The sequence below is a fragment of the Miniopterus schreibersii genome (genome assembly GCF_964146895.1).
Source record: "Miniopterus schreibersii genome assembly, chromosome: 9".
Taxonomy (NCBI): domain Eukaryota; kingdom Metazoa; phylum Chordata; class Mammalia; order Chiroptera; family Miniopteridae; genus Miniopterus; species Miniopterus schreibersii.
In genome coordinates, this window is record NC_138118.1 from 25,793,940 (window position 1) to 25,818,608 (window position 24,669).

General features: G+C 33.5%; 1 protein-coding gene across 1 annotated transcript in view; it reads right to left on the minus strand.

Moving 5' to 3' along the window:
• CFTR (CF transmembrane conductance regulator) overlaps positions 1-24,669 on the minus strand; it is a 226,552-nt gene that overhangs the window by 112,185 nt on the left and 89,698 nt on the right. The window contains exons 12-15 of the mRNA XM_081147741.1: positions 17,160-17,254; positions 13,840-13,926; positions 11,609-12,335; positions 9,578-9,706 (exon numbers count right to left, since the gene is read on the minus strand). Coding sequence (XP_081003867.1) covers positions 9,578-9,706; positions 11,609-12,335; positions 13,840-13,926; positions 17,160-17,254 — 1,038 coding nt within the window. The remainder of the gene's footprint in view (positions 1-9,577; positions 9,707-11,608; positions 12,336-13,839; positions 13,927-17,159; positions 17,255-24,669) is intronic.

A 24,669-nucleotide genomic window follows, 5' to 3' on the forward strand; every position in this document is an offset into this window, starting at 1 on the left:
TAGTGGAAACTACAACAGCATGAAATAAGAAATAGAAACCATAAATAAGAATCAGTTGGAAATGAAGAATAACATATGTGACATCAAGAATACACTGGAAGGAATAAAAAGTAGATTAAATGAGGCAGAAGGTCAAATCAGTTACTTGAAAGACAAGGTAGAAAACAACACCCAGTTAGAGCAGCAAAAAGAAAAAAGAATTAAAAAGTAGGAGAATAGTTTAAGGGCACTTTGGGACAACATGAAACATAGCATCTGCATCATAACCCTGTTTAAAGAAATAATGACAGAAAACTTTCCTAATCTGGTGAAGGAAAAAGTCACACAAATTCAGGAAGCACAGAGTTCCAATCACGATGAACCCAAAGAAACCCATACCTAGGCACATCATAATCAAAACAACAAACATTAAAGAAAAAGAAAGAATATTAAAGGCAGCAAGAGAGGGACAGAAAATCGCCTACAACTGAGTTCCCATTAAAATGTCAGCTGATTTCTCAACAGAAACACTTCAGGCTAGAAGGGATTGGCATGAAGTATTCAAAGTAAAAAAAGCAAGGACCCAAACCCAAGACTATTCTATCCAACAAAGCTATCATTAAAATAAAAGGTGAAATAAAAAGCTTCACAGACAAAACAAGACTAAAAGAGTACATCACCACCAAACCAGCATTGCAAGAAATGTTAAGGGGAGTGCTTTAAGAAGAAGAAATTGAGAGAAAGAGGAACATAGGTATAAAAAAATCTCAATAAATAAGGACCTATCAATAATAATTTTAAATGTAAATGTACTACATGCTCCAATCAAAAAACATAGAGTAGATGAGTGAATAAGAAAAGATGAGCCATATATATGCTGTCTAAAAGAGACCCCCCTCAGAACAAAAGATTCACACAGACTGAAAGTGAAGGAATGGAAAAACTTTTTCCATGCAAATGGAAACAAACAAACAAACAAAAGCAAGAGTAACAATATTTATAACTGACAAAATAGGCTTCAAAGCAAAGGCCATAACATGAGACAAAGAAGGCCACTACATAATACTAAAGGGACCAGTACAACAAGAGGATATAACCCTGCTAAACATATATGCACCAACTATAGGAGCACGCAAATATATAAAAAAGCTCTTGGAGAACTTTAAGGGAGAGATCAATAGCAATACAGTCTAGTAAGGGACTTTAACACTCTACTGATATCAGTGGATAGGTCTTCCAGACAAAAAATCAACAAAGAAACAGAGAACTAAATGACACACTAGATCAGATCAATTTAATTGATATTTACAGAATATTTCACCCCAAAGCTGCAGAATATACATTCTTCTCAAGTGCATATGGGACATTTTCAAAGATAAACCACATGTTAGAACACAGAATCAGTCTCTACAAGTTCAAGAGGACTGAAATAATATCAAGCATCTTCTTGGATCACAATGGCATAAAACTAGAAATCAACAACAGTAAAAACACTCAAAAACATTAAAACACATGGAGGCCAAATAACATGTTATTAAACAATGAATAGGTTACCAATGAAATCAAGGAAGAAATTTTTAAAATTCCTGGAAACAAATAAAAATGAACACAAAACAATCCCAAATCTATGAGACACAGCAGAAGCAGTCCTGAGAGGGAAGTTCATAACATTATAGGCCTACCTCAAGAAACAAGAAAAAGCTCTAATAAACTACCTAACACTGCATCTAAAAGAATTAGTAGAGAACAAGAAAAGCCCATAGTAAGCAGAAGAAAGGAAATAATAAAGATCAGAGAGGAAATAAATGACATAGAGACTAAAAAAAAAATACAAAAGATCAATGAATCTAAGATCCGGTTCTTTGAAAAGATTAATGAACCTTTAGGAGGACTCATCAAGAAAAAAGAGAGGACTCAAATAAATAGAATCAGAAATGAAAGAACTGAAATATCAACTGACACCACAGAAATAAAAACTAGTAAGCAAAGACTATTAACAACTATCTGCCAACAAACTGAAAAAACTGGATGAAATGGACAAATTTCTAGAAAAATACAATCTTCAAAAACTGAATCAGGAAGAATCAGAAAACCTGAATAGGCCAAGAACATCTCATGATATTGAAGCAGTAATAAAAACAACTCCCAGAAAACAAAAGCCCTGGACCTGGCAGTTTCACAGGGAAGTTTTTCCAAACATTCAAAGAAGAACTAACACCTATCCTCCTCAAACTATTTCAAAAAATCCAAGAGGATGGAACACTCCCAAGCTCTTTTTATGAGGCCAGCATTCACCTAATCAAAAACCAGATAAAAATACAAGAAAGAAAGAGAACTACAGGCCAGTATCCCTGATGAACATAAAAGCTAAAATCCTCAACAAAATATTAGCAAATCAGATCCAGCAATATGTTAAAAAGATCATACACCAAGATCAAGTGGGCCTTATACCAGGGATACAAGGCTGGTACAATTTTCACAAATCAATAAAGGTGATACATCATGTAAATAAATTGAAAGACAAAAATCACATGATCATATCAATAGATGCAGAAAAAACATTTGATAAAATCCAACACCCATTTTTGATAAAAACTCTCAGCAAAGTGGAAATAGAGGGAGCATATCCCAACATAATAAAGGCCAATTATGACAAACCTACAACCAACATCACATTCAATAGGCAAAAACTAAAAGCATTCCCCATAAGAACAGAAACAAGTCAGGATGTCTACTTTCACCACTCTTATTCAACATAGTATTGGAAGTCTTAGCCACAGCGATCAGACAAGAAAATATAAAAGGAATCCAAACTGGAAAGAAGGAAGTAAAACTGTCATTATTTGCAGATGACATGATATTGTAAATAGAAAACCCTAAGTACTCCACTAAAAAACTACTGATTTAATAAATGAATCGGCAATGTAGCAGGATACAAAATAAACATCCAGAAATCAATCCAATTTTTATACACCAATAGTGATCTCTCAGAAAGAGAAACTAAATAAACAATCCCATTTACCATTGCAACAACAAAAAATTAAGGTACTTAGAAATAAACAAGGAGGTAAAAGACCTATATTTATAAAACTACAAGACAAAGAAGAAAGAGATAGAAAAAAATTAAAAAATGGAAGAATATACTGTGTTCATGGATTGGTAGAATGAACATCATTAAGATGTCCATAATACCCAAAGCAATAGTCAATGCAATCCCTATTAAAATACTAATGGTATATTTCACAGATCTAAAACAAATACTACAAAAATTTATATGGATCCAAAAAAGACCCCAAATAGCCTCAGCAATCTTGAGCAAGAAGAACAAAGTTGGAAGAATCACAATACTGGATATCAAGTTATACTATAAAGCCACTGCAATCAAAACAGCTAGGTACTGGCACAAGAACAGGCATATGGATCAGTGGAACAGAACAGAGAACCCAGAAATCGATCCAAGCCCGTATGCTCAATTAATATTTGACAGTGGAGGCAAGAGCATACAATGGAGTAAAAACAGTTTCTTCAATATTGTGTTGGGAAAATTGGAATACATGCAAAAAAAATAAAACTATACCACCAGCTTACACCATACACAAGAATAAACTCAAAAAGGATAAAAGACTTAAATGTAAGTCTTGATACCATAAAAATCCTAGAAGAAAACATAGGCAGCAAAATATCAGACATCTCACATAGCAGAATTTTCACAGATACATCGTCTAGGGCAAGACAAACAAAGGAAAAAATAAACAAATGTGATTACATCAAACTAAAAGGCTTCTGCACAGCAAAGGAACCAGCATAAAAATGAATAGAGAACCCAATGTATGAGAGAACATATTTGCCAATGATACATCTGATACAGGGTTAATTTCCAAAATATATAAAGTATTCATACAACTCAACAAAAGGAAGACAAACAGTCCCATCAAAAATGGGCAGCAAACCTCAATAGACACTTTTCCAAAGAGGACATACAAATAGACAAGAGACATATGACAAAATGCTCAACGTCACTGATCATCAGAGATGCAAATTAAAAGGACAATGAGGTACCTCCTCACACCTGACCAAATGGCTATCATCAGTAAATCGATAAACAACAAATGCTGGGGAAGATGTGGAGAAAAAGGAACCCTAGTACACTGTTGGTGGGAATGCAGACTGTACAACCACTATGGAAAACAGTGTAGAGTTTCCTCAAAAAATTAAAAATGGAGCTACCATTTCACCCAGTGACCCCTCTCCTAAGAATATATCCTAAGAAACCCAAAACACCAATCACAAAAAATATATGCACCCCTATGTTCAAAGCAGTGTGATTCACAATGGCTAAGAACTGGAAACATCTCAAATGCCCATCAATAGTTGAATGGATAAAAAAAACTGTGGTACATTTACACAATGGACTACTATGCAGCTATAAAACGGAAGGATCTCTTACCTTTTGAGGCAGCATGGAGGGACCTGAAGAATATTATGCTAAGTAAAATAAGCCAGTCAGAAAAAGACAAGGATCACATGATCTCACTTTTATGTGGAACCTAATGAATAAAATAAACTGACAAACAAAATAGATCCAGAGACACTGAAGCATGCAATAGACTGAAATATTTCAGAGAGAAGAGGTAGGGGGGCTGGGGAAGAGATATTAAATAAAGAACTTATATGTGCAACCCATGGACACAGACAATAGTGTGGTGAAGGCCTGGGGAAGGGGCAAGAGTGGGGTGAAAGGGGTCAATGAGGGGGGAGGGGACATCTGTAATACTTTCAAAAATAAAGATAAATTTGTGTGTGTGTGTGTTGAGTGAGTTAATGGCTAAATGAATGACAGGAAGTAATATTAAACTGACACCTTGTCATGACTTAATAGATGATTTCAATGCTTCATAAGTCAAATCATGTCCTAAAACTTAGACCCATGCTAAGTAAAGCTTCCTTAAAAGGATTACTGTTGGTCAATAGCAGCAGTGGTATTATGGGAGCATATTATATGTCCAAGCTGCCCAGGGATTCTTCATTAACAGACAGAAGGGAAATCATAAAAGAATAGGATACAGCAGATAGCAGTTCTCTGACACATTTCTTAAAAATCTCAGAATGAAAACACTAAACAGGATTTTTTGGATACTCTGGCCAACAACAACACCCTCTGGTTGTTGTAAAAGGAACCAGGAAACTGCCTCCTAATCTATTATTTGCATTTTTTTCTCTATTTAGTCAATGATTTCAGGCAGGAACACTAGAAAGACCAATAAAACAGAAATATTACATCCTTGGTGTAATATCTAAGAACTTATAGAAGATATTATCCAATAGTATGAAAAATGGTACAAAGGTAAAATGGTAGACTGACCCTCATCAAAATGATATACTAATAATAAGTGGTAACAAACTGAATAGACCAAACTAATTTTTTCAGTATAACACTTTGAAAAAGTTAAAAAGTCTATGTATTCAATACTATAACAGAGAAGCACATTAAATCTACTGTATATAATCATAAAATATAAATTGAAGTACAGCCCCTATGAAAACTAAAAATAGTTAAATCACTTTCACCAAGAAAGAAATGTATTTTAACCTTTCTTTTAGTTCTATGATTATGATGAGCATGAGGCTCTAAACAAGATTTAAAAGAACTAAACTATCTTCCTGGATTAGCACCTACAGCATGATGCAAAGCACTGATGAGATATTTCAAAGATAATGAGAAAGGGGAACACTGGTATCAAGAAAGGAGCGTAACCAATAAACATATATATATATGTAAATTTTGATCCAAAGAAGGTACCAGAATTGTGAACATCAGTGAGTAATTTGTTTAGCTGCATAACTGTGCACATAATTAAAACAATTACTATTTGTCCACTATCACCATGTTTTTGTTATTTAAAATTATGAGAGCCAGTTAATTGGCAATGACTCCAAGATATTGACCAAAAAATTTTATCATTTACTACATTGTTTCTTGCCTACAAAATGGCACTACCAATTGTTTTGTCAATTAAAAAGAAATTTTTTTACAATAATTTTGAGAGTTCAACTCAAATAAATGGGTAGCATTTACATCCTCTGTTGTTATTTTCTAGCCCAAAGACAAAGGACCACCACCTTCTTGATTAACTGAGCTAATAATATTGTACACATGTGAAGCAGCTCAATGTTCAATAACTAATTAATTAATTATATACCATTTTGAAAGATGTGTAAGTTCAACCCTATGAAGCTGCATGGGACAAAAGTCTTATAAATTAACATAAATCACCACCACATTCAGATAGGACCATTTTTTCTTATATAACACTATAAATTGAAAACAATCAAGAAATGTGATTGTTCAGTGCAAAGGTTCAAAACATTAATAATTATAAAGGGTTGGTTTGAGATTAAATGTAGCACAGGCCTGAGTTAATGTTGGTCATTTGACAAGACTGGCAGAGATTAATGAGGTAAATTTAAAATACATTTCAACTCAATTTTTATTACTTATGTGAGAGTGTCAAATTACCCAACCCCACATTTTTTGTTAAAATGTAAAAGGAATTATTGAAACTTTCATTATGTCTGTGTTATCAACTTGTTCACCATAAACTATCTTGAGCTTTATAATGAAAATATGACCTTACGGATATTAATGAGAACAAGCATTGCTCGATATGTGTCAAGCCCTACATTAAGTGTGTTATAATCATGATGTCTCTTAACCCACAGAAATGGCCTATGAAGCTGGTGCTATTACAACCTCCATTTTATAAATGAGGAAACTGAAGCTCAAGGAGGTCAACAAACTGGCTGAGTTTCACAGTGTTAATAAAATAGGGTTAGAATTCACTGCCAGCTCAGTCTGATTCCAAAGTTGGCACTATGCTATACTATATCTCATATCAAGCCTCCATTTGATTTGTTAATTTAAAATAGTAGTGTGGCAAAACAGCTATTATCAGAACCCAAAGATCAAATGGACTCCAATGGTTTAGAGGTGAAGTAGTATGTACAACTTTTGGGGACATACCTTTAGACATTTAACACTATCTTACTTGGTCACAGAGGAGTGGTGATATTTTATGTAGCGTTCTCATATGAGGTTAGAAATAGCTTAACATTAGGACAAACATGTAGTCATCATTTGGTTTCAATTATGTATATATTTATATAGCCTCAGGAAAGGCAACTATTCCCCTGACTCATTTCTCCCCTGAGGGCAGTGTGGGCCTTCCTGTTAGATTTAGGTTGTATATTAGGACACATCCAGCAGTGTCCTCTGGAATAAATATCTAGAGTAAGTAGTCATTCACAGGCTGAATGGAATCTATAAGTGTGTTTTGTTATGCCCCTGTAGTGTTTGTTTTTATTTAATTGACTACCCACATTTAAAATGGTAAAATTTTACAGAAAAATCTAGTTTTCCATTTTATCTTGATAAATAAGATTTAGCAAAACTAATCCCAAATTCCTTCATGGCAAGTCCTTGACTGGTGCTGAGTTACAGTTGCCCCTTTTAGACAACTGGAGGTCAAATATTCTTTATTCAGCCTTAAAGCCACTGCATCCACCTGGTCCCCTTTTGCCATCTAGGTGGCTGCTCCTGATCTAGGAAAGCCTCATCCATCAAACAGCTTCAGAAACCTCTTATGCTGAGTAGAAGGGATAGAGAGAGAGGAAGAGAGAGAAACATTGATGTGGGGGAGACACATCGATTGGTTGCCTCTTGCACACACCCCAACCGGGCCAGGGATTGAGCCTGGAACCGAGATACATGCCCTTGACCAGAACTGAACCAGAGACCCTTCAGTCCACAGGCCAACACTCTAAGCTAAGGTGAGCTATTTTGAGAAGGAAATATTAATGTGATTCCACTCATATCACTTGATGCTACTATGCTTTTATTCCTGGTGTATGTGTGATATCATTGAGTTGATTGTTGCTGCCTTAAAGATCTGTGATGTCTTGTATATTAGGTAGATATCCAGTTTTCATGGAAGACTGAGGACATTGTAATGCATAATGTATGAAGAAAATCTAAGTGGAGATTCTGTTTGTGTTTGACTTAGAATGTTGTTTTATGTCACCATGCAGGTCATCTTTTTATTGTTGCGTTAATGTAAGACAGAGGAACTTTATGAACTTCAACTACTTTCTCCAAATACTCTTTAAAGAAAATATGATGTCAACTAATTAAAACCCTGAAGTATCTTTATAGTAGTCATAGATAGAAGTGATGAACATTAGTTGATGCGGTTGGAACAAAAAAGTGACCACAGATATGTGAGAAAGTATAGACAATTCATCCTTAAGTGCATAAAATTATTGTACAATCCATGTTTGCTAAATAATTAACCTCTATTTTGTAAACCAAAGAAAGCTCACCTATGAGATCATTATATCACAAGGACATGAACATTGTTTAAGTGATTGTAATGTGTATTTTGACAAATGGTCACATAATCAGTTTGTCATGCTTTATTTAGACTATGTGTGAACCTATTATTTTTATTAATAAAGCTGAATGAATTTGAATGTGTTCACATATCCAACCTCATTTAAGGTTGTCTGTAAGAATATACTATTTGGTAATGCAGTACAATTATGTCATTAGCAATCCAATTCCCCAGTGGCTTAAAATATTAAATAATGTAAAAAGATTTTTCCATTATTGATAAACTTTTCTTTTTTTTGTACCTACTGGGACATTATGATAGTTACAATAAAGATTACATGACATTTTTTAAGGAAAAAAAAAAGAAACCTCTTATGCTCATTGATATGGAACTGATTTTGATTTTGTGGCCCACTGTGCTATTTGCACTTCCCTTTTGTTTAAACGTACTGATATGAAAAACAGCAGGAGCATGGCAAAAACACCATGATGGTGGTGCTGAACACAAAAATACTCTGTAAGCAAGCAGGTAATTCAAATCTCTGAAAGGATTGTTTACAATGATTACTAGGCCACTAATATATATTTATTTCATTTTTAAAGAAAGTCATTTAAAGGTGTTGATTCATCACTTGTATTTTTAATAATGTAATATCTAAAGTCAAATGAATTTAAAATTTAGTGCAAAATGATTTTCAGTGTTTAATTTTAATCCATATAAAGGCATTCTACTTTGAGGTTCTGAAACTCTCTATTAAAAACTCTTCATAGCCCTGGCCAGGGTATTTCTGTAGGTTGGGTGTCATGCCATGCACCAAAAGGTTGCCAATTTGATTCCCTTCCTGGTCAGGGTATATGCCAGGATTGTGGGCCTGATCCCTGGTAGGGGGCATGCAGGAGGCAGCTGATTGATGTTTCACTCTCATATTGATGTTTCTCTCTCTCTAAAAGTCAATAAAAATATATTTTTTAAAAACTCTCTTCATATAGAAGATTCATGTGTAACTCTATTTTATATGATATATATGAAATAATAAAATATTTACATGAAACAATCATACTATTATACAACATAAAGTTACATATATACATATGTACTTATATTTATGTATATTCATTTATACATGTGCACATATATATGCATATATCCTTCCAAACTATTCTTACTTTAACTCTAAATCACAGTAATATTTTATATCAGAAAATTCTTACCTCAGCCAGAAAAATAACTAAACACCAAATTAGCACAAAAATTAAGTTCTTGTGGACAGTAACATATCTAAGGTATGTGTTCCATGTAGTCACTGATGGTATGCTCTCCACATCATCAAAAAAGCACTCCTGAAGAAAGGTATCATGGTTACTACAATGAGACTATACAGTTTCACATCACCTATGTGGTTTTGTTTTGAATGCGTAAAAATAAGAAATCACTACTATTTAAAGTTAAGTGAATTTCAACAAATACAAACCATTATGACACATGTGGTGTCACTCCACAGCCAATATAATGTTCACTGGAGCAACATAGCTTTTTGAAAAATGAGAAACACTACAATTCTTCAAAATTCTGAAAGCGTATCACTGATTATGTAACTATTATTTTTGGACAATTTTACCATTTTAATGCTTACCAGTGTCACACTTTTAATCAAATTAACAGTACCATCAAACTAAAGCTTCCCAGAGCTCTCCTTAATTTATTTAAGTGGGTCTATGGAAAAATACAGTTTGGAATTATACTAGAAATCTCCCAATAGGACCTAATGCCAACTGATGTTTGCACATTTCTCAGTAGACTAGGATTATCTCTCTTTCCAGCTATGAATTAAATCACATAATTCTACTCCTTAGTATATTCCCCTAGAAGTTTTTATTTGTCCTATTTAGATGCATTTCAAAAATTTGAAAAAGAGTGATTATAGATAGTCCAAAGGCAAAGGATATTTTTGTTTCTCAAGAACTCAACAAAATTCACAGAAGCAGCACTAAAACTTTAAAGAAGGGGTCTTATGAAATTGGAACATAGCACATTAGCTAGGTATGAAGATTTTTGGAGTCAAATAAACCTGGCCTTGACTCTGGACTCCACATTGACTTTCTAGATGCTGCTTGAATTTAGACAGTTGAATACCTCTAAACTTTTCTTTCCTTATTTGTAAATGAGGATAATGATGGGTACATTCTAGGGCAGTAATGGGGACTAAATATGTGCTGCCTGGAGGTAGAAGCAATCAATAAATAATAACTAGGTATTAAAGAAATCATTCTTAACAACTAAATTTATAGGCTCAGGTTTGAGAATTCATTCAGACTGATATTAAAACCATATAGATAAGTTATCCTTTAGGAAATCTTTTTTAAAATTATAAAAATACTGAAAGTAATCATTTTAGAGATAACCTATTGTGTTCCTTTATTTTACAAAGAGGGAAACCTTGGCCCAGAGATGTTAAATGACTTGTGATTGCCGAAGGTCATACTGCTCTTAATTGATCTATGCTATTAAACATATCAATTCATCACAAGTCTGCCTGTTTCATCCAAGGTACTTATGGAATTTTTCTAGTAAAAAGTAAACAAAACCCCTCCACTTATATTGCTTCCTATTTAAAAAATAAAACTATTTTATTCATTAAAACTTAATGTAAAAAATTTTCTGTCTGAAGGTTTGTGCTAGTATGTTGTTTCTCAAGCCTTTTAAAAAAGAAACCTGTGTAGAAATCCAATGTATAAAGCAGATTTAAATGGTAAAAAAGCTTACAATAAATGTAAGTTAGTCCTGTTAAGAGACTAGATGTATATATGTCTTACATACAAAAATAGTTCTTGCTCTCTAAATAACTGCCACTATTAGTTTATATTTATTTATTTATACTCCACCTCTTCCCACAGAGATTTTAAGATGGTAAAAAGGCAGTTTTATAATGATTTTTAATAATTTATAATTTTTCTAATTTATAATGATGATTACCACTGATCTAGTAAACCCAACAAGAGCCCTTGCTTTGACAATACATTTTATGGGAAAAGATACATCCATCATAAGAGGAAATAGTTGACTCTTTTACATTTTTAAGTTACTTACATAATTATGAACTTTGCATTTTCAGAGTCTTAAGATAAACCTCATGCTAAACCCATAATTTGAGTAAGTTTTGTAACATACTATATATTGCATTGCACTCAGTTGTTTTCTGTGGCAAGAAACAAACAAAAAAACCACTAATAATTTATACACACCTTTAAATCTTCTTCATTAATTTCTTCACTTATTTCTAAACTACTATCTTGAGATAAACGCCTTGAATATATATCCATTTCTGCTAAGTCCCCCCGAGGGGCCAGTGACATTTTCCGTGTGGATGCAGCTCTGTTTCCGTGAATGAGTTGACCTTGGTTCACTGAAGAGCGTGTCATCAGGTTCAGAACAGACTGCCTCCTTCGTCTTTGAAATGTGGGACCAGTGTTAATCACGTTACTTCGGGGCAGGATAGCCTCTCCCTGCTCAGAATCGGGAACTAAGGACAACCTTCTCTCTGAAGGCTCTTCAGAATCTTCTTCAATGCCATTCATTTGCAATGGAGTCTTTTGCACAATTGAAAATTTTTTTAAAGAGTTGATTGGATTGAGAATAGAGTTCTTCCTATTTTCACCAAACTCTCCAGTCTGTTTGAAAGACTGTTTTTTTGTTTCCTTCCTGGGGATGGCAGCATCTCCTTCTAATGAGAAACGCCGTAAAGTCTCAGTTAGGATTGAATTTCTTCTTTCTGCACTAAACTGGTCAAAATAATCATATCCCAGGATCTTTGAGTTGAAGTCAGGCCGTAGATTTTGTAATTCAGAAAATGTCCCATAAAAATAGCTTTTACCTTCATGTAAAATTAATATTTTGTCAGCTTTCTTTAAATGTTCCATTTTAGAAGTGACCAAGATCCTAGTTTTGTTAGCCATCAATTTACAGACACAGCTTTAAGAATAAAAAGATATAAATATCAATTTTATGAATACTTTATTACAATACTATATGTACTTCATTTAAACATTTTATCAATGTATGGTTATATAAAACCTCTATAATACAATATTATTATATTTTAAATAATTTGAAAATAAATAGCCAATACTAATCAATGTGGTGACTTTTTGAGTTACTGTAGCATGAAATACTGTATTATTGAATTATTACAGCATGCTATATTATAAAGTTGAGTGTTAACAGACCTATAATGAAATTAAATATATATTAAATAAACATTTGAGCTTGAGCAAATTGGTTAACCTCTGGTCTTGGTTCATTCACCTAGGAAATGAGAAAATTGTTAGAGGGCCTTAAAGATTCCTGGAGGGGAGGTTTATATTTCTATGTATCTTCTAAAGTGTCAGAGCTTTCTTGTTCTTTAAATTTTCTATTAATTTCCTTTTACATTTTAAGTTGACCACCAATTTAGTTCTCAAGAGTTTATATTAAGACTAATCTGATTTTTTAAACCAAAACCAACAACAAACCTAAGAACTGAATAATAAATTGACCCTTCTCTAATAAAATTTTCCTCTAGTCAAGAACTAAATCCAGAATAGAACCATCTAAGGGAGACAAATTTCTTTTAGGCATTAAAACATTATATATTGTATAGAATGAGGCACAATTCTAGAGTGTACTCTAATATACTAACATAGCTAGCAAAGTTTATATTGGTATGAAGTTACTTATCACAGTCACTGTATTGTAAAAATAGTATGTTAGGTTTTAAATTTAACTAAATTCTAGGAAAGGTGCTTTCAGGAATAATGCTGCCATTTTATACACACATACATCTATATCTTTTTTGCTAAAATCTTTCTAGGAGAGTATTATGACAATTCTCATAATAAACTATTTTATAGTCTATGAAATTAGTTTGAAACTTTGATATCAAGTCATACAACTTGATTGTCTCTCTTTGGAACTTCACATACTTTGAGCCCTATTAGAAGCTCCAATAAAATGTAAATTCTGAGCTCTGTGTGACTGAGGACAAAATTCTGAAGGAGACATTGAGTTAGATGTATAGTCTAAGCATTCACTTACAGTAAACATTAAAACATTCAGCTTATTTTATTCCTTAAGTTTACTATCTAAGGAGGAGATACGATAAAATACTAACAACACCAAAAAAGCAAGTAAAAACTTTAAGTATAATAACCAATTAAAATAATGTCAGAAGTCAATAATATTGTAAAAACTACATAGTGATTATTAAAGCAATAGCAATGAGGGAAATTGGTTTAGCATGAGGTCAAAAATTTTCATGGAAGTGATATTGAATATTGACTGTAAAGAGAAAATGAGATTTGAGTAAGCGCTATGTTACACTCTTTCACAGAGTCACAATGGCGGGCATATTTCTCAAGTAATAATATGCAGTCTATGATAATACAGTCATTCTTTCTTTGTCTTTTAGCATGAGCATTATGTTATTCAAAGAACATACCTTTCAAATATTTCTTTTTCTGTTAAAACATCTAGGTATCCAAAAGGAGAGTCTAATAAGTACAAATCAGCATCCTTATATACTGCTCTAAAAAGAAAATGAAAACTAAATTAGATTTCCTCTGTATTTCCTATGTCATGTAGTGTAGATGATTTAAATGAAGAAGAGTAAGTTATAGATGATTTTTATGGCTTTTCACAGCACTTTCCAAAATTGCTGACATGGTTTTGCTACATACAAGTGACATAAACCAGCAAAAGTTAAAAACTGAATCACACCATACCATACAATTTAAAATATTACCTTAAATAGAAAAAAAAAAAAAGAACACCTTCCAACAACAGAATCTAATTAGAGCAAAACACAGTGCTATACGCTGTAAATATAATGGTAAAAATTACACAGTCCCTGTCCTCAAAGATTTTGCATTTTGGTGGGGGCTAAGGGGGGGGCGGAAAATAAAATAATTTCAATCCTGTAAAATGTCAGAGACAGCAACTAAATTGCAGCACTTATGTGAAACTATTTCTCTTTAATGTTTTTCGTTGTTGGCTGCTACCAACTAGTTGACAGCTGTACTATTGTGGCTATATGATATGCTTTTTGCTCCTTCTAATCTCAGTCTCTGTACCATATTCATAAAAATTCCAAACAAGAAAAGAATGAATAATTCACAGTAAAAATGTATACCCATATTAATTTACTTTTTAAGTTAAAAAATAAAATATTATGAGCAAGTGCATTCTTTATAAAGTTGATTGTAGAACAGTAATAAAATGAAGATATGATCCCATATTAATGAGAATGAGATTTCTTCATAACACTTAAAGTTTTCAGGCATGGTTGTTAGTAACTTTATCACTACCCAACCACAGAGAAATCAGTGTTTATGTATAGTTCTTGGCCCTTTCTGTAAAAAAAATGTGTTCAATCAGCAGGTTTATAAAAGGAAATACAGAAATGGCAAAAAGTCAAAGTAAAATCTAAAAGAACCTTTCAGTGTAAATTATTTTTGAAGACAAAATGCAAGAGCTAGCCCACCTAGTGTGGCTCAGTGGTTGAGCATTGTCCTAGAAACCAAGAGGCCCCAGTTGGATTCCTGGTCAGGACATTTGCCCAGATTGCTGGCTTCATCCCCAGTGGGGGCGTGCAGGAGGCAGCCAATTGATATTTCTTTCTCTTCGATGTTTCTATCTCTCTATCCCTCTCCATTCCTCTCTCTAAAAATCAATAAAAATATATATTTTTAAACGCAAGAGCAAGATAAAAGACCCCCATCAAAATATACTCTCAAGGTCTTCCTTTCCCCACTTTATACTTCTCTCTCTCCTTCACATCTATCACCACAGTTAATAATATATTCATCATCTAAAACTGGACAACACATGTCACATTCCAATAAAAATAAAAATAATTATTTTTTGTAGTACTTCAAACTGTGTGCACCTTACAATAAAACCAAATTTTAAACTAGTAAATACAAACTCGATTGTATGTTGAACATCTAGAAGCCATGTAGCATATCTTACCTAAGTATTAAATGGAATATTTAAGGTAAGTCTTACTTGAGTTCACAGGTAAATTAATCAGCTTCCATTTATTTAGAGGCCATTATCTTTTCTGTGTATTATCAGTATCTATTGATTTATTTCTTCAAATTGTAATCCCAAGATCAAGGCATTATTTTTAAAAATTTATCTTTATTGTTGAAAGTATTACAAAGATCCCCCTTTTTTCCCCCCACTGACTCCCTCATCCCTGCTCCCACCTCCTCCCCAGGCCTTCACCTCTGCACTTATGTAGAATGAGAGGACCCAGTTCAAATTGTAACTTCACCATTTCCCATTGCGGCTTTTGGCAAGTTATATCTAACAGCTTCAATTATCTCATGATTTCTATCATAAAATGAGAGAACAAACCTATCTTCCAGGGTGATATGGGGATTCAGTAAAACTACACACACACACACACACACACACACACACACGCATGCATGCACGATTACACCCCACCTAAAATATTACTAGGCAATTGCAGTACTCAGTGAGTCAGTTTTCTGTTTCAGCTTTTAAAAGCAGGGGGGAGCCCAGCCAGCATGGCTCAGTGGTTGAGCATCAACCTATGATCCAGGAGAACGAAGTTTGATACCCAGTCAGGGCACATGCTGGGATTTGGGGCTCTATCCCCAGTGGGGGGACATGCAAGAGGCAGCTATCAATGACTCTCTTATCATTGATGTTTCTATCTCTCTCTCCCTCTCCCTCTTTCTAAAATTAATAAAGACATACTTTTGAAAAATTAAAATTTAAAAAAAGCAGGGGAGAAAAAAGTAAGGAAAAGGAGCCAAAATATCAATAAGTCAATGTGTTTTCTTATTAACAACTTCGGCAATACAGTAAGAAGAATTTTGTTCGAATATAACTGGAGGAACATTGGACATCCCATATCATCAATAATTTTTTAAACTGAACGTGAGAGTTTAACCACAAAATTTTCTTCTTAACAGAAATTAACTGCATGTACTTCTCTCTTTCACAGCTCAAAATGCTTAGACCAAGAATGCCTCTACTAATGGAACTATCCACCATAGTGTTCCATGTGCTTGTGTTGTCATTAAAGACTACAGACTTTACGCCAAGTGATATCATTTGCCTTGTCATTCTTGTTATGAGAATTATTATGTTGAAAATTTTGAAAATATATGTTTATCTAAACCAAGAAGCATAAACAGAAGCCTAGAGCAAATGTGTTTATTGTGGGGTGGGGATGAGCAGGGCACTGTGTGATGGACTTCACAAAAATTTACATTGTATCTTTCCTTGTGCTACGCAGAATCGCAGAGTTTGCCTTTGTACTAAAACATACCAAAAGGTAATCAAACATACAAACCCCAAAATAAGGGCATGAGTGGTTTTTTGTAATATATCTCTATTGACTTCAGAGAGAAGAAAGGAGAGGGAGAGAGAGAAACATCAATGATGAGAGAGTCATTGATCGGCTGCCTCCTGCATGCCCCCTACGAGGGATCGAGCCCACAACCCGGGCATGTGCCCTGACCAGGAATCAAACCGCAGTCTCCTGGATCCTAGGTCAATGCTCAACGGCTGAGCCATGCCTGGCAGGGCGGCATGCATTTTTATCAGATATGACTACTGTATCATGATCTGTAATTCTTAAAGGTGATTCTTAACCAGCTAGTCATAAGACCCCAAGCACTTTTCGATTCCAAAGCAGAATATGAAAAATAGAGAAATATCTATAATTTTACAAGCATGATTATTTACAGCAAATGCTCACTGGACCAATAATCAGATATTCACCTTGCTAGAGAAATTCTTGCTCGCTGCCCTCCACTCAGTGTGATTCCACCTTCTCCAAGGACTATATTGTCTTTCTCTGCAAACTTGGAGATGTCCTATTATCAAAAATAGAAAGTAAAAAAGGAATTTTTAGAATGTTGGATCTGAATTTGCAAGGTACTTTTTTCCTTCAAATGTAATTATATATCACACTACTGCTTTTAACCACAGCTGAATTTTGAACACTGCATCTTGATTATTTCAAATTCACTTCAATCTGTCAAAACATTGCTGATTTTGAGAAATAAATTTTTGTTTAATTTTTAAAATACCATTAATGATCATTAATTAATAATTGGAAAATATAGAAAAGTAAAGCCTATGTTTATTTATGGGTATGTAAATATGTATGTATATTATCCATAGGTCATTATACAAACCTAAGTTCTATTAATGTGCTCAAGTGCACTTTCTTCCAATTTAAATACACAGTTTTAAGGGAATGTCCAAAACTGAATAAACCTCTCAATAAGAAACTAAATGAATGCTACTTACATCCCCACCTTCATCATCCCCCCTCCATCTCCCCCATCCCTGCTGCCGTTGCAGTATCTAAACATATTTAGTGGGTAGCCATGGGTACAAGGCAACTCCTTTCTATACTTCTCTCACCCACTCACCCACCCAACACCTCACTCCTGTGTTCTCTCCCCATCCACTCTGCCTCCCCTGTTACCTCCCTTCCACATGGGTTGTGTCATCCTTTCTCCCAGTTAATGAACTTTCTGTGGCAATAAACATTGTAAAAGCATTGTAAAGCATTGTAAAAGAAGTTTAGAATTTATCAGAAATAGCATTTGACTCCAAGTCATTCTAAATCTAAGCCATAATTCTGGAGAATATTTAATAACATCCAAAAGATTTCATTAACCATGTTAATAGAGATCATAAAATAGTACACAATTAACTTACAAATTAATTGTACAGATAGATAGAAAATGCTGGAAGACTTCCTGAAAGAGATGGGGTTTGGCCTGAGATTTGAAGAGTGGGAAGAGTCAGATAGGTACTACTCTCTTTAATTCAAAAAGGTTCTTTCCCTTTTCCCTTCCTACCCCTGAACACCTGCTCTTTTCTTTTGTTACTACCTTCTTCTCTTTCCCTTTATTAAAAATAAACTTCCATACTCTTCCTCCTTTTTCTTTGACAGTCCAGAAGCAAACCACCATCTCTCTTTGACTTGTCAACACTATTTATATTTAAACTGTCAAATGGTTACTACAAAACTCTAAACTCACAAAGGAGGCAAACTAACAGTGATCATTTATATTAAAAACTATTTCGCAGTTCCAGTAGACTGAAACCACTCTAATCACTGCCCACAAAGAACTGTTACTATTAACAATCCTGAGCTGGGGTGATCAAGGGAGTAGTATCAAAAACGATGACATGTTGGAGGAGATTTAGTAGGATAATCCCCACTTCTTCCTCTGGCAAACATCAATCTGTTCTCTGTATCTATGAGTTCAGGTTTTTTTAGATTCCAAATATAAGTGAGATCGTACAGAATGTGTCTTTGTCTGACTTACTTCATTTATCGTAATGCCCTCAAGGTCCATCTGTGCTGTTGCAAATGGCAGGATTTCCTTCTCTCTTTTTTTTTTTTTTATGGCTGAATAATATTTGAATATATGTATATATACCACATTTTCTTTACCCATTCATCTGTTGATGGACCCTTAGGTTGCTTACATGTTTTAGCTATTATAAATAATGCTACAATGCACCTGGGATTGCAGATATCTTTTTGAGATAGTGATTTCACTCCTTTCAAATAAATACCTAGAAGTGAAATTGCTGGGTCATTTGGTAGTTCTATTTTTAATTTTTTGAGGAACCTCCATACTATTTTCATAGTGGCTGCACCAATTTACATTCCCATTAATATCCTTAAGTATTTTACGATTTTCTACTATTGTGAATTAAATAACTTTCGATTTACACTTTGAGACCATTACTGCTAGTATAAAGCTAATCTACTATACAGCCATATTATATTTCCTTGTTACTTCTAGCAGACTTTTGTTTTCTGTTTGTTTCTTTACTTTTTGCTATAATCTTGGGGTTTTTTAGGTGAACAGTCTTTTCATGAACATTTAATATTGTTCCTATTTTAATACAAATGGTATTAACATTTTGCCACTTAAAATAATGTTTACTTTGGGAAATTACTGTATTTATGAAGTTTCCTTCTATTTGTATTTTGAATTTTTATTAGAAATGACTGTTGAATTTTATACAAGATTCTTTTAGCATTTACTGACCCTTTACTTGGTTTTCCTCTTTGTCAATATAACAAATTACATTTTATTTATATATTTTTTTATATTGAAGCACCCTTACATTCTTATCATAAGTCTTGTTTGGTCATTTTTTTTATTTTTATACCATTCTGTATTCTATTTATAACATTTTATTTGAATCTCTATATCATAAATATGACTATAGCTTTCTTTTTCATATTATTTTTTCAGATTTGGATACTAATACTATTTTGGCTTTAGAAAATGAACTGAAGAGCTTTCCATCTGTTTCTATGGTTTGGTATAGTTTAAATAACATAGGGAATGCATGTTATTTAAAAGTTAGATACAGTTCAGCTACAAAATCATTTAGTGATAGTGTCTTTTTTAGTAGACATTGAATCACCTTCACAATGGTAATGTGTCTATTCAACCTTTTTTATGATTCTTTCTTCCATTTTGATCATTTGTATTTTGCTAATAAATTATCCGGTTTCTCTAGGTTTGTTTGTGGGGTTTTTTTTTTTTAGGATTTTAAGTTTGGATAGCAGTTGTGATAGTTTCTGGTTAGATATACTATACCTATAAAAGAATATGGTATTTTACACACCATTAAAATATTATTACAGAAAGCATTGCTAAAAAATCAAGTTTTGTCTAATGCTTAAAACATCTTCAATTTCCTACCAGTTTAAATCTTTTTAAAGTAATTTTGAAGACCTTTCCTCCTATGCTAAGACAGTATTAAATGTGAAATAATCTTATAAGAGAAAATACTTGTGTAAAAGGAAATAGGGAAGGAGGAGGCAGGGAATGCTGGGAGGGTTGTCAGACCTGGATACAAGTCCAACCCCTGAGTGAAGGCGAGGACAGTTGGATGGGAGAACAGTAAGTCACTGTTGCAGTTTAAGTCTAAGCAAGTTTTGAAAAGCTATCTGGGAGTCTCTGAAGCAAAATTAGTTAATAAATAAGTCCCATATCTTTCAAACACAAATCTGTATGCCTGCCACACTCAGTCATTCATGAGAAGCAGCCTGCGGAAGGAGCAGTCTCAAGACAAACTCAGTGAGTGAAGGATTTTGACACATAGCAACTGGGGCCCTTCTTCAGTTATGCTCCCTACAACAGTGGTCTGTAAGGCACATCTCACAGTCACCGTAATACCTTACCCCTCAAAACTGGCCAGGGATATGAAGTCAGAATGGCTAATAAACATGAAAATATATATACTCTCAGCATCAATTAGGAACTGCAAATTAGAAAAATAGAGAGATACAGCTTTTTGTAAATTAGAATGGCAAAAATTAAAATCTCTGTCAAAAACAAGAGCACACAAAAATGTGAGTCAATGGGGGTTGTCATAAATGGCTGGTGGTAGTATAAACTGTGATAATTAAGGGGCAATTTGGCAGTATTTAGTAAAACTGGAAAACTGGAAGTATATATATCCTAATATAGCACAATTCAACACCTAGATATCTACACCAGATATCTCTTTGTGTATGGCAAAGAGAAATATTCAAAGGTATTTATTACTGTAAAATCTTAGAACAATCTAAATGTTTATCAGTAGAAGAACAAGTAAATAAAATGTGACATTTGAGTACAATACAGCATTTTAAACAAATGAAATAAATTTCTACATATAACTAGCACAGCTAGACCTCAAAAAGATAATAGGAGCAAAGAAAGTAAGTTAAAGAATGATATGTACAAAGGATGGCATTTATGTAAATTTTAAAGCCATGCAAACAAAACTACTAAATATTGTTTATGGATAAGTGTGTGTTTATATAGGTATAAGTTATTTGAAATGAATTGGAAAAGTACATATCACATTCATAATAGTGATTGCCTGAAACTTGGGGTTTTGTAGAAGAATGATGGTGAGAAGGATTTGTCTAAGCCCCTAACAATGCAGTTAAGAAAGCAGGGATGTTGTCATATGAATTTCTGTCTAAAATAGACACTAGTGAGACAGATTACTTTTAAAAAGCATGAAAGTAAAAGATTCCTGCATACAAAAAGATTTGGTATTCTGAGACAATGTTTTTGGCCTCCTTTTTGGACTAAAACCACTTATGAAAAGAAATGTGCAAATTTAGATAATTTAACAAGTATTTCAGAGATTGTAATGACAAAATAGTGGAGGTAGAATAAAGAGAATTGTGAATAAGTCCATTATTTTAAGATCAACTGTGTAAATAATACCAATAATACCAATATCCTGCTGCTAATGTGAGCACTTGTTCTGATCACCTAGTTTATTGTACATTTGTAGATTTCTTTATTAGTGTTTGGCTTTTTCTGTTTGATTTAACATAAAACACTTTGTTTTGTATGCACTGTAAACATTTATCTTTGCTGATTACTAAGAGCACTCAAACCTGGCAATATATTTATCTTAAGGGTGTTGGTTTTCACAGCAGATTTTTGCGTCTGTGAAAATTATAATCTAAAACAGTTATACCACTTAGTGCTATCATAAATTTAGAAAGTAGCCTAAAAGCAGGAGCTTCTAGGAGACGCCTTGCACACAAAGACAAATTCTATTTCCTTTTCCTCACACAGAAACTTCTTCTGAATTCCCTTGGAGCTATTCATAAAAATTGTTGAGGAAATAATTAAATGGAACTAAGGTGATGGGTGTGAATTGCTTTCTTATATAAAAATTAACTACTGAGATTACTAAGTCTCATTGTGGTGATCATTTTGTGGTATATACGAATATCAAATCATTGTGTTGTGCACCTGAAATGATTTTATGTCAATTATACCTCAATAAAAACACAAGTCTTAAAATAAATCAAATATAGACTTATAAAAATCATGATCAATTAATTTTGTTGTTGAAGGAGACTCTGAAAAACCTTTATCTAAAACCATCCTAAACTGTCATTTGAATTTTTAATAATTTTCTTAGCACAGTTTATCTATAGATAAAATCAAGTACCTGAATCACTGGTTCTCAAAGTGTAGTCCCTGGAGCAATTATTTCATAATCACTAGGGAGCTTGTTTAAAAAATGCTGCACCTATTCTGATTTGGAAGAATTAGGACAGAGTCCAGGAATCTGCATTTTAAACTGTGATTATTATGCTTAGTCAAATAGACACTTGTTCTTTCACTAATTTCCTTTACAATATGCTGTTCAGAAAGGCAAATGTCAACTTCAAAGGATTCTGTGCATACAGTACATTAGGTCTCCTTTAGATTATACAGCACTTGAAAATATTTAGATAAAGAGTGCCAGGGAAGGTAAAAGTAATGTTGTAATAAAAGTATGCAGTAAAGATTAACTTATTTTATTAGTAGAAGTGTATAATATCCCCATGTGATATATGCACTTTTCACACAAATGCTTATCATTTTATTCTTTAAATGATAAACTTCATCATTCTAATATTATTCAACTAAGCTAGACAAACCAGAATTTGTTAAAGAAGAATTGCTAATATAAAGCTCATTAACTTGGACTTGAACGTACAGCAGAGGGATGATACAGGGTGTTAGTATATTGAGAAGAGAAAAAGGGAGAGAGGAGAGGAGAGGGAGAGAGAGGGAGAGGGGGAGGGAGTGCGAGAGGGAGAGGGAGAGGGGGAGAGAGAGGCTTTAAAGAAAGAGTGGAGTATTACATTTAATGGTCCTGTGTGATTTTGCAATATTTGGTGAGTACATTTGAGTTTCATGTGACTTTGTAGATAGGTAAATGCTATAAACCTTGTTTTATTGGCTACCTTATCACTCTTTAGAACAACCTTGACAATACAGCTGCTTGTGGTGAGAGAGTGGGGAGAAAAGCTTGGGTTGGGGCAACATGAACTTTAGAGGCAATGCCATTCAATAAAGAATGTCTTTAACAGTGAATCATTAGAGCGTTAATGCCATTGTTATTAATGTTTAATAATTACTAAACACTTGTACTGTGCTTTATGCACAAGGAAATGGGCAAGAAGGAGGGAGGAGAAAACTTGGGGGAGTAGAGGGAAGAGGTAGGGAGAAGAGATGAAGGAAAGGAGAGAATGCGAGAAAGCCAGGAGAGTACTGGAAAGAGAGAGCAAGAATGAATGAACTATTTTTGTATATAGCTGTTGTAAATATGGATTTGTTATCTTAAAATATCTATGTACCTCTGTATGATATATATCCACAGAGATTAATATCTACAGCAGGAAAGATACAGGAATGAATTCATAAACTAAAAATTTGAATTCTCTTTTATTAGGAAAGATATAGAAATATTGGCTAAAGATTAATCCTTGCTAGAAGCATAAGAAGTGAGAACTTATTGTCAACTTGAAAAATAAAAGCCCTTCTTTCACTGAGCTTTGGTACTGACCAAATTTATAGCAGAAAACTTAAATTCCAATATAATTTTATTGGACCCAACAATAGTACAAAAAGCACTATTATAATAATATTACAGTTTTTGACACCAATATTAAATTATTATTTAATATTCATTTATACACACACATATAGTTTTGTGTATGAACTTGTGAGAATATATGTAATTCTGTTAATACCCTAGGACTCTTTAGTGTTTATTTCTGTATGTGAATAGGTCTGTATTTTTATTTGAAAACTAATAACATGAGCATTTTTAAAGGAAGAACTATAAAATTCAGTAATTTAAGGTGTCTTTGGGTAAATGTTCCCAAGGAAGTAAAGTCAAAAAAGAAACTTGAAACAAATAAAGACTATTATTTATCTTATTCAGGTTCTACATTAAACTCATTTAACTAGATTTCTGGACCCCAGATTTTTACATTCTCTGAAATAACCCTTATAAATTTTGTTTCTAAAAGCTCACTAGATTTTGATTCAGTTGGTCTAAGAATTGGCATTTAAGGAGCTACTAATTCCTTAACTATCTCTTCTAGGTATATCTACCCAAGATGCTGGTAGAAATACAATCCACACAAAAGCACTCCGTTCTCAGTACTTCACTGGCACATACAGTGTTATCTTGCCATTGATCCTGCTTTGGAGTTCCTAGCATACCTCCCAGGTCCTTAGTAACTAGCCTTCTGCTTTGTAATTCAGTTCCTTAGGAGATGGGCTTTAATACTCACTCATCCATTATCTCTGAAGTAATCCTAACATGATCCTTATTTTCTCTATACCAACTGCTCAACTTGCCCTGAGCAGGCTTCCTCTCCTGTGCTGACTGCCCACCCTCTTGGACTTCATATTTTAAATTTGAGGTTATGAGGCATAAAGAAAAG